The 10,738-nt window shown below is 51.8% G+C and overlaps 1 protein-coding gene across 3 annotated transcripts in view; it reads right to left on the bottom strand.

Annotated features, from left to right (window-relative positions):
* Nucleotides 1-10,738, bottom strand: part of SEZ6L (seizure related 6 homolog like) — a 182,812-nt gene that overhangs the window by 59,479 nt on the left and 112,595 nt on the right. For all 3 annotated transcript variants that reach the window (XM_070475480.1, XM_070475481.1, XM_070475482.1), the window contains exons 2-5: nt 7,847-8,617; nt 6,954-7,087; nt 4,614-4,806; nt 2,183-2,368 (exon numbers count right to left, since the gene is read on the bottom strand). In XM_070475480.1, the coding sequence (XP_070331581.1) occupies nt 2,183-2,368; nt 4,614-4,806; nt 6,954-7,087; nt 7,847-8,617 (1,284 nt within the window). The remainder of the gene's footprint in view (nt 1-2,182; nt 2,369-4,613; nt 4,807-6,953; nt 7,088-7,846; nt 8,618-10,738) is intronic.

Genomic DNA, 10,738 nt, shown 5'->3' with positions numbered 1-10,738 from the left:
CACACACACACAAAGTTCTGAACAGTCTTGAGAGAACAATAGTGCAATAATTAAATCTCAGAATTTATCATCAGCTCTCATTTGCATCTTGAATTCTAGTGACTACAAATGCCTGGAGGGCAGGAATGACGTTTTTCTTATTCCCGGTATTCTGTTGGTACATGGCTCATGGCCTGGCACATAGTAGATGCTCAGTTAATGTGAGCAGCCTATACTCTCCTGGCCATGGTCAGGATCTTTGAGAATTTAATAGGGTTTTACTCTCTCGATAACTGAGGATGGTCAAGGTTATAGCCGCAGGTGCAGAGAGAGTGTCGTATAGATTACTTCTCAATCTGTGACACGTAGCACATTAACTCCAGAAAGAGCAGGCTAAATGCAGATTTTTGATTAGCTTGGTTTTGTATGGGGCCCAGGATTATGTATTTCTAATAGTCTCACTGGTCTGCAGATTGCACTTTAAATAGTGAATGTGTAAGGGAAACAGCTCAAGAGAGAAGGGCTCTAGATCCAGTTCAATTTCTATCTGGTGACTCTGAGGAAGAAACTTCACCTCCACGAGCTTCAGTTTCCTCATCTGTGAAATGGGGAGAATGGTTCACACCATGTAGGATTACTGTGAGGATTTATCATAGCCCTGGCATATGGACTGGTCTCAAAATATGGCAGCTGTCACATCAAAAGCTCAAGCAACAACAACCAAAAAAAAAAAAAAAACACCCCATAAATTAAGGACACTAAGGGGGCGATAGAGGATGAGATGGTTGGATGGCATCACCGACTCAAGGGACAAGAGTTTGAGCAAACTCTGGGAGATAGCAAAGGACAGGGAAGCCTGGTATACTGCAGTCCGTGGGGTCACAAGGAGCTGGACATGACTTAGTGACTGAACAACAAAAAGCACACTATTGAGAAGTGAAAAGACAACCCAGAGGGTGGGAGAAAATATTTGCAAATCATACATCTAGTAAGAGTCTAGTACCCAGAATCCATAAAGAATTCTTACAACTCAAGAAAAAGACAACTACATTTAAAAAATGGGCAAAGGACTTGAACAGACTTTTCTCCCGGAAGATACACAAATGGCCAACAAGCATATGAAAAGATGCTCACTGTCATCAGCCACTGGGAAAATGCAAATCAGAATCATACTAGGATACCTTCACATCCACTAGGATGGCTGTCATGATAAAAAGAAGACATGGAAAGTAAGCGCTGGTGAGGATGTGGAGAAACTGGTACTCTCATACATGGCGGGGGGGTGGGGTGGGGTGGGGTGGAAAGGAACATGGGGCAGCCAGTGGAGAACAGTTTGATGGCTCCTCCAAAACTGAAACATGGAATGACCACATGACCCAGCAACTCCACTTATAGGTATCTACTCAAGAGAAGTGGCCACATGCGTCCACATCAAAACCTGCACACAAATGTTCGTAGCAGCACTATTCGTAACACCTCCAAAGTCCAAAACAACCTGAATGTCCCCCAATAAGTGAACAGGTAAAGTGTGGTCTAAATAATGGAATATTGTTCAGCCATCAAAAGGAACGAAGTTCTGATACAAGCTACCATATGGATGAACCTTGAGAACACCATGCTGAGTGAATGAAGCTGGATTCGAAATATCACATAATGTATGATCCCATGCATATGAAGTGTCCAGAACTGGCTAATCTGTAGAGACAGGAAGCAGGGGCTGGGGACAGGGGAAAATGGTGAGTGACTGTGAATGGGTCTAGAGTGTTCTTTAGGGGTTGATGAAAGAAGTGGTGATGGCTGCACAGTACTGTGAGTCTACTAAATGTCACTAACGGTCACTTTTATGTCACGTGTATTTCTATCATGTAACAAACTGGCAGTCACCACGTTTTTGGATCAGCCTCTTTCCTAAGGTCAGTCTTAACACCATGGGCTTCCCTTGTGTCTCAGACAGTAAAGCCTCTGCCTGCAATGCATGAGATCCAGGTTGGGAAGATCCCCTGGAGGAGGGCATGGCAACCCACTCCAGTATGCTTGCCTGGAGAATTCCAAGGACAGAAAAGCCTGGCAGACTACAGCCTGTGGGGTCGCAGAGAGTCGGACACGACTGAGCGACTAACACTTCCCCTTTAACCCCCTGGGGGCTGGTCCCTCCTCTCTTGGGAGACCGTCCCTGGTGGGTCCGGCTGAGGCTGGCGTGTACCTGAGCAGATGGGCTCCCGGCTGCTCCAGTGGGGCTTGGAGGCATTGATGCACGTCAGCGTCTTGGCGCCCTGGAGCTCGTAGCCCAGGTGGCAGTGGAAGTGGGCCACCCCGCCCGAGTGCAGGTCCAGCACCGTGACGTCCCCGAAGTCAGGCCGGCGGGGGAAGTTGCAACTCAGCATGAAAGCTGGGGAGAGATGCCGGGGCAGCAGTCATCTCTCAGACCGGGAGGCGGAGAGCGTGACCCACACCCCGGGAGCTGGCTTGTGCCGAGGAGGAAAGATGAGGCCCCCGGGGACTCCGGAGTGCTGGAGGAATGTATTTTTGTGACTCGAGTTGATCACGTGTGCTGCTGAGCCTGCTGGATGAGCACTTTCTCTAGGCTCAAAGCTCACCACCACCCCCTCCCCTGCCTAACCGGAGACAGCAGGTTTGGGGTGAAGGGTGCATCCCCACCCTTCCCTGGAGCCTCTCTCCATGTGGAGACAGAACTACCTTCTCCTTGAGCACAGAAGGGGCGGGATCACCCAGGTAGGTTAGTCCCACCCGTGTGAGCAGCTTAAGTGTTTGTTAAAAATGCAGGCTCTTGGACCAGGGTTAGGAGAATCAGTTCTTTAGGAAATGCCAAGGATGTGAGAGCTGGAACCAAGTCCTGGGAGGTCAGGGCTTGGGCTGTGGAAGAGACAGACGTGAATTTACATTCTCTTACTCCATCACTTAGAAACCGGGTGACCTTGGGGACGTGACACAGTGCCCTGAACTTCACTCTCCTCCCCTAGGACTGTCCCTATCGCATGGTGGCGGTAAGGATTAAATGGGAAATGCCAAAGGAGAGTCTCCTTAGGCCAGCGTGCAGTGGACAGAGCTTGCTGGATGGAGTGGCAGAAGGGTGCACGTGGCCACGCTGAGCTCCTCAAGTTTTATTCTCATAAAAGAATGTGGAGTCCCTCCCTGGACTGTGGTCTGATCTCTCCTGCAGTTGAGGATTTCCGCATTCCCAGTACTCACAAGGAGGACTGAATTCAAGTTCATGGCTCAATGAGCTATTTTTTTCCCCCATTTTTTAATTAACAAAGACAACAGACGCTCGTCTGCATACTGAGAAGGTGCAAGGGAACGGATACTCCTGAATACAGTCATCCATCTGTTTCAGAAACATCCAAGGGGAAATTTTTAAATGAAGTGTTTTTCCAGACATTTGGTCAATGTGACGTACACGTGGATGGCTGTGGATTTCCCGAGATGTGGGGAAGGGTGCCCCCTCCCTGGCAGATACTTGGCAGGTATCCAGGGAGAGCTCCCAGGAAGGGAAGGGCCCAGGAGATGGGGGGAAATGGGGTGACACTGAAGGAGAGAGACTGAGAAAGAAGGGGGCGGTGGGAATGAAGAAAAGGGAGAGGAGCAAAGAAAGAAATGAAGGAAGCTGGGACTTCCTGCGTAGTCCAGTGGTTAAGACTCCACATTTCCAATGCGGGAGGCTGTGGGTTCAAGCCCTGGGTGGGGAACTAAGAACCCATATGCTGTGCGGTGCAACCAAAAGAAATGAAAAGAAAGAAAACAGGGAGGAGAAGAGAGGGAAAAGGTAAATAGAAAACAAAAGGAGGCCAGAAGCAGACAAATACAGAAGAAAGTGGAGAAGAAGGGGAAAAAAGCAACGGACCCTGGCGGCAGAGGCTCCCTCCCGGAAGCCCGTGGGTCTTCATGGGATTGGGGTCAGATTCAGGGGCCGTGAATCTGAATGGGAAAGGGGGCTTGCTCATTCTTCACCAAACAGGTTCAAAGTTAATTGCAAAGGTGGACAACAAACTGTTACACAGTCACAGTACCTGTGGCTTTGTCACCAAGGGAATCACAGATATGTTCACATCAAAATGAGTATCTTGACATATTTCAAGTATTTCTCCTTTGAAATTACAATAATTATCAGAGCCACTGGGAAATATGATTTAATGTGTTAATAAAGAAGCACATAGATTATGATATCATAGATTAGAACAATGTTTTGACAACTGCTATTCAATATGAACGGCTTCCTTTTGAATTGCATATATTTTACTTTATGCTCTTAAAAACACGAATCTAAGGGACTTCCCTGCTGGTCCAGTGGTTAAGAATCCACCCTGCAATGCAGGGGAGCTGAGTCTGATCTCAGGTCAGGGAACTAAGACCCCATATGTCTCAGGACAACCAGACCCGCGCGCAGCAACTAGAGAGTCTATGTGCCACAATGAATGAGCCAGCACGTCACAATGAAGATCCCGCGTGCTGCAGCTAAGACGAAATGCAGCCACATGAATCAATTACAAAAGGAACTGTGAATCTAAGAAGGGGTCCACGGTGTTACCAAACTGGTGCAAAGAGGGTGACAGTCCTTAGCGCTGGAGGGGAACGGAGGCCAAAGGAGCATCTCAACAGCCCTGGCCCAACCTTACCCTGGTAGTGCAGTTGGAAGTTCCCGAGGCCGTCGTCCTGGAAGGTGCGGAAGTACACGGAGATGGCGTTGGTGGGGCTGCGGATCACCTGGCCTTCAACCAGGAGCGTGTGGTTGGCCAGGACGGTCAGGGAGGAGCCATCCACCCCTCGGATGGAGAGCAGTTCCCCCTCGGACAGGTTCACGCTCTTCACCTGGGGACGGCAGGGCAGACCGGGTCTGAGACAGGGGGTCCTCCCAGGCAGCAACCCCTCGGAGCCCTGGGAACCTCTGGGCCCTCTGCCATCTCCCAAAGGCCGAGGGGACAGAGTGAAGTTGGAAGGGGAGGCTCTGTGAGGATCATCAGCCCCTTCGCTGGGTCCCACAGGAGAGGCTTTCTGGAGGCTGGCAGCTGAGATAGATTTTTCTGGAGCTGGCAGGTAGGGGTAGGGCTTTGATCAGCTTGAGCCTGAGGTCCCATCTCCAGGGAGTCAGGAGAGGCATTTCACCTGAAGGTCAGCTCCAGGGAAGACGGAAAATTTTTGTGCTGCTCAGGGACCCCGGGGCCTAAAATAGTGCCTGGCACATAGTAGGTGCTTGACTATGTGCTCGACTTTGCAGACTGACTGCATACATTCTTGCCCTTCTGCACAAACTGGTGAGGGAGTGCAAGGGGCAGGGAGGGGGGTCATCTAGGGCTTTTTCTCAGGCCCACTTTCTTTTCCTCCCCAATGCTGGCTTCAGTGGCAGAACTGCCTCAAAGGACTGTGTGCCTGGCTTGCCGAGTCCACTTTCCAGGCTTGGGAGAGGAAGAAGGGAGATACTTTACTTACAAGGATGGCGAACAAATGGAGGAGGGGGTGGGGTGGGGTGGGTGCCCAGTTTGAATATTTCCACCCGCCCTAGTGGGGCCAGGGACTCCAGATCCTCTGCCTCTTGTGTAAACAAGGCAAGAGTTACTCACGAGCCCTTCCCCTGTCAGCCCATGCTCATCAAAGAGAGCTCCTACTCATCTGCCAAAGCCCCACTAATATTGCCCTCCTCTCTGACACCTTCCCTGACTGCCAGGGAGGATGCCTGTCCCTCCACTGTGATTCCACATCCACTGTGAACATCTATTAGAGGTCATTTCAAATGGCAGCCCAATGTCTTCTATGCTTCGATCATAAAACAGTGAACTCCCTTAGGGCAAGCCCTCATCAGCTTTGCACACCACCATGTTCCCCGTTGCTATGACTGGTACATCATAGATGCTCGATGAAGGAATTCTGCCGCCCCTGACAAAAAGCGCCATTCAGTATTAGACAGAGTGGGTCTATTCAAGTGGAGGGAAGTGTTTGTTAAGTGTCAGCATCAGATGAACTGCAACTTTTCTCCAGTTTAATTTCGGGAACATTTATAAAGTACCGACCACATGCCACATGCTGTGCCAAGCTCTGGGCACACGTTCTGCTGAGAGGCTTATCTTTTATTCTCCCCATAAATCAGAAAATCTTCCTAAAGTGGAGTTCTGCTTAGGTCACGCAGCTGACTCTGCTTAAAATCTTTTGGGGAATCTTTCTTGCCCATGAGAACAAAGCACATGTCCAGCCTTCTACACTTGGCCTGGAAGGGTCTGTGCCCACGTGGTGCTGGCCTCCGTTTCTGGCTTCAGGGTCATCCTTTCCTCTTTCGGACCGTGAGCGGGACAGCTCACCACTGTCGGCATGCTACCTCAGTGCACATCAGAAAGCACTTCTAAAGACGGGCCGATGGGCTGGCAATGGCCTGGAACTAGGGTGGGGATAATGGATAAGAGGCATTGAGCGCCCTCTCTGTCTCCCCTAGACTCTGGCTGAATGCTCTTTGCGCACTGTCATATTTATTCCTCCCTGGAACCTGGTAAAGTAGCAACATTTTCATCACTGTTTCACTGATGGGGAAACAGAGAGGTGGAGTCCCTTGCCCAAAGTCATGCAGCCTTAGCCGGTAGAGCTGGGACTTAAAACCCAGGTGTTTGAGCATGATGCTACCCTGCTTTTCCCTTCTTAGTTTGCAGCCAAAAGTTTATGAATCAAATGAACCATGTGGGGCTTCCATGAGTATGTATGTGTTTGACAAGCAGGATATCACAGGACTTTCCCTCTGGGTATAACGGCTTTCAATTTATCAGTACACCCCCTCCCTCCATGTGGGCCAAGCTAGTTCCTCTGAGTTGGGAACTCCTATTCAACTGCCAAAGCCCAGCTCAATTTGCCCCAGTTAGGGCAAAGAGAGAACTAAACGGGTTAAGATGATGAAAGTAAGTCTGACTCAGACAACCCTTCAGAGGAGACTTTCTGCTGGAAGAGGCAGCCAAGGCAGGGCAACTTTGTGGGGTTACCTGGAGCTCCACCCCATAGCCAGTGTAGACCGTCACGTTGTACGTGCACTCCAGGAAGTTGTTGAGGGGTAGCGGCGGGTAATCACTGGAGTCGATGTACCCTTCTGGATCAGAGAAGCTCACGCTGCAGAGAGCTGGAGGAAAGGCACTGTCATCAGGACTCAGAGAAGAGCTTAGACGTCATCTTCCAGGTGGGCTGTGGGCTAGAACAGGGCCTCTGGGGACACTGGTGCTCCCATCCCCACTCCTTCCCCTGCTGTTCCTTCTCCTTCAGCTCCACACTCAACACGATAATCAAATAGCAAGAGCTGACATGTGACTGATGTGTCACTCTTATCTTAGAGACAAGGAAAGCAAATCTCAGAGAGGGAGCACATTTGGGCCAAGGTCACACAACGAGCAGGGGTCCAAAACCCAGAGCTCCCAGTCCTTCTGGAGCAGCCACACTGCATCTGTCCCAGATCAATGTGTAATTGACAGCCGATGCCCCTGTGATGTGCTTGAAGATGGGATAAAAGACAGAAGAAAAGACTGGAATGCAGAAGTGTATTCTATCAAGTTCACGCAGGGGTGAAAACAAAAGCACCTTGGTAAGGCTAGGGCCTTCTAGGCAGGTGAAAGGACTCTGTCCCAGGAGGAGAGGTTTTGAATCCTGCTCTTCAGCTGTAAGACCTTGGGCAGGTTGTCTGATGTCTCAGGGTCTCAGGGGTCTCATCTCTGAAATGGGGATGCTAGTTTTGAACCCGAGGGTCAAGTCCATAGCTAGGGCTGCATAGATGGTAACCAATGGCAGGGCACGAACCTTCCCAGGGCCCCCTCCTACCAAGCCCTCCGATCACGGAGGGTGCCTCCTCACAGCTGCTGCAGGGCCGGAGGGGCTGGGGGCTGCCTACCTGGGGCCTGCTCCGTGGTGATGACCGTGGTGGTGATGATGGTGGACGTGGTGGTCTCCTGGCTCTCCTCTGAGGCTGACCCGGTCAGCTCGGTCTCCCCTTTGTCCATCAGTGTCACGGGGCTTGCATCCTCGGGGGGAGCCTCGGGGGCCTCCTCGGGCATGGCGGGCGCCCCAGGGTCGGGGCTCTGGGGGAGCGTGTGGGCCACCAGCGGCTGCGAGGTGAAGGGGGCGATCTGCAGGGGCGCGGGGGTCGTGGGGACCGTGCCTTCCTTCCGCTCCAGCCAGAGGGGCTCCTCGGAGGACAGAGGCAGTGGGCGGGTCTCCTCCCCTGCGGAGGCCACGGGGTCCTGGTCACCGGGTGGGCGGGGCTTCCCCGGGGCGGAGGACCGGAGACCTGGGCCCGGGGATGCCGGCTGGGACGCGGCCCTCTGCGTGGCCGCTGTGGGGGTGGCCTTCGGCCTCAGCTGCTTCCTGGCCGAGTTCACCTGCTTGAGCGAAGGCGGCTTCTTCCTGGCGGGGAAGGCGTGCGCAGTGCCCGGCTCCGCTGGAAGCGGAAGCAGTGTTGACACGGCTGCGGGGTCTTGTGGCGCGAAGGGGACGGTCCCTTCCAACTCCGGCTCGCGAAGCTCATCCCCAGACTGTACTGGATTCAGAGGGGCCGTGGTCACGCTCTCTTCGGGGTTCTCCTTGCTCAGACTGCTGCTCCCCAGGATTTCGGAGGGCAGAAGGTAAGTATCTGATTGGCCGGCATCTCCCTCCGGGGTCTCATCTTAGAAAGAGAACAGAGGCCAGTTAGCTTGGGGCCGGGGACTTTAAGTCCTCTACCTGGCCCACGCTGAGGGTGGCCCCTTTAAGGTGGGAGCCAAGGCTTGCCAGGACGCTGGCACATTTTGATCCATAGATGTGGGGCTGCCACCTTTCTTTCCTTCCTTTTGCTGACTGTGGAGACTTGGAGTGATCTGGGCCAGCCCCAGTTAAGCATTAGAGCTACAGAAATCTAGGGCACAAGAATCTCATGGTCCTAATAAGAAAGCAGAAACAATCATATTCAATGTGATAAATGCTTAGGAAGAGAGAAGCTCTGTGTGCCAAGAGGACAGAGAGGACAGGCCTCTAACCCAGTCTCTGGGCAGGACCACCTTGTACAGTTGGGCAGGTTGCTCACTGCACAAGGTCATCCCACTAAGAGGATGAAAGGGGCTGTAACCAACCCACAGTCTCTTCCCCAAGCTGTGTGCCCTGACTCAGGACTATGTTGTCCTGGGACTGGGGAAGTTTGGATGTTTTTTGTTTGTGTTTTGCTTATTTTTAACTAAATACTGTACAAGTGACCTTGTAGGAGATGCAGGAAGATTTGAGGATCCAGAGTTATGAGGCAGAACAGAGGGGTGTGGGAAGACCTTGAGGCTTGGCTGAGGTGGGTTGAAAAGAGGAATAAAGGAGAACAGGGGACAGAGGTGGGGGCTGTTTAGAGAGAAGGCTGGGGAGCAAGGAGGTCAGGGTCAGGCTCTGGTGGGCCTTGTACGTCCTGCTGGTTCCTTGAGATTTATTTCTGTCTTGAAAGTAAAACCACCTATAACTTTAAATAAGGGCTGGCCCAGGCCACTGTTTGGCAGAATCATGTCTGAAAGCAGCTTCATCATCTACTTCTTTGACACTCAGTTCTGCCAAATGGAAGCTGGCCAATGGCTTTACTTCTCTGAGCCTCAGTTTCCTGAGCTGCAAAATGGGGCTGTTGTCCCCTGTCTCCTAGGGTGGTCATCGTTCAAGAGGGTGATGTAGGGGAAGGAAACATACACATACGCACAAGTGGGTCCCTCACGCACAGTGAGTGCCTGGGGTCTGCTTCTGTCATTGTAATCACCCCTCAGCAGGGGACCTGAGCAGTCAGAACTTTCCAGATGAGGATCTCGAGATAGAGGAGTTATGTCCTGGGGGACAAAGGACTGATCTCTGTCCTTGTCAGTTCCCCTGCAGAAAGACTCGCTCAGCCACACAGTCTTGGGCCCTTCAGCACTGTCATTCAAATTGATCTCCCTCAGAAGGGCTCATTTGCTTTCATGGAGTCCGCACTGGCAGTGGCTCAGTCTATCTAGACTGCAACAGTGTGCAACTGACCTCAACAGATATTCCTGTGGTATAACACTGATCACCAGCTGGTGGGCATTCCAGGCCTCTGGGGACACTGGGGCGGAAGCAGACATGGGCTGGGGGGAGAGGGTGTGTGGATGACCCGAGCACAGATCCAGGTCACTTATGCCAAGCAACTTGTCTTGGTCCAAGGTGGGATGCGTTGAGGCTTTGGGGTTAGACCTAGGTTCAGATCCCGCCTTTGACAGTTGCTAGCTGCGTGGACCTGGGAAAGTCCATTAAGCCTGTTCTGTGTAACAGATCATGGGATCAGATCAGACATGGGGCTGCTGGAAAGCTGTGGCTTTTACACTCACAGTTGCTTTTATTAGATGATTGGTACTGACCATCTCTGTAGACTGTCGAGTGAGAAGGCGATGGGACAGAAAGAAGAGAGGATGAGCGTTCGAGACATCTGGCTCCCAAGACCCAGCTGTGGTTCAATGCACAGAGCTTGGATGCAACCACGGGCTTGGGGGACCCGCATGGTGGTCCTCTCCTGGCCACCACCCCCATCATAACTGGCTGGGTTTCTTCTTCTCTTGGTGTGTCAAATGGACAGCTAGACTGGATGAAGTCTAAGGGTCCCTCCAGCTCTGACAGCGTTGATTTTTCACACAGTCAGGTGACTGACAAGTATGCTTAGGGCCTGTTGGTAATCTTGCTGAAAAGGGCAAAGTGACAACTTCAGTCCTGACATGGGCTTGTGAGTTTTGTGGGGCCCTGTGGCTACATTAGTTTCAGCCAGTCTTTCCACAAA

The sequence above is a fragment of the Odocoileus virginianus genome, chromosome 12 (assembly GCF_023699985.2).
Source record: "Odocoileus virginianus isolate 20LAN1187 ecotype Illinois chromosome 12, Ovbor_1.2, whole genome shotgun sequence".
In the NCBI taxonomy this organism is placed as follows: Eukaryota; Metazoa; Chordata; class Mammalia; order Artiodactyla; family Cervidae; genus Odocoileus; species Odocoileus virginianus.
The sequence above is the reverse complement of the archived record's forward strand: the minus strand, read 5'-3'. Positions and strand labels throughout refer to the sequence as shown.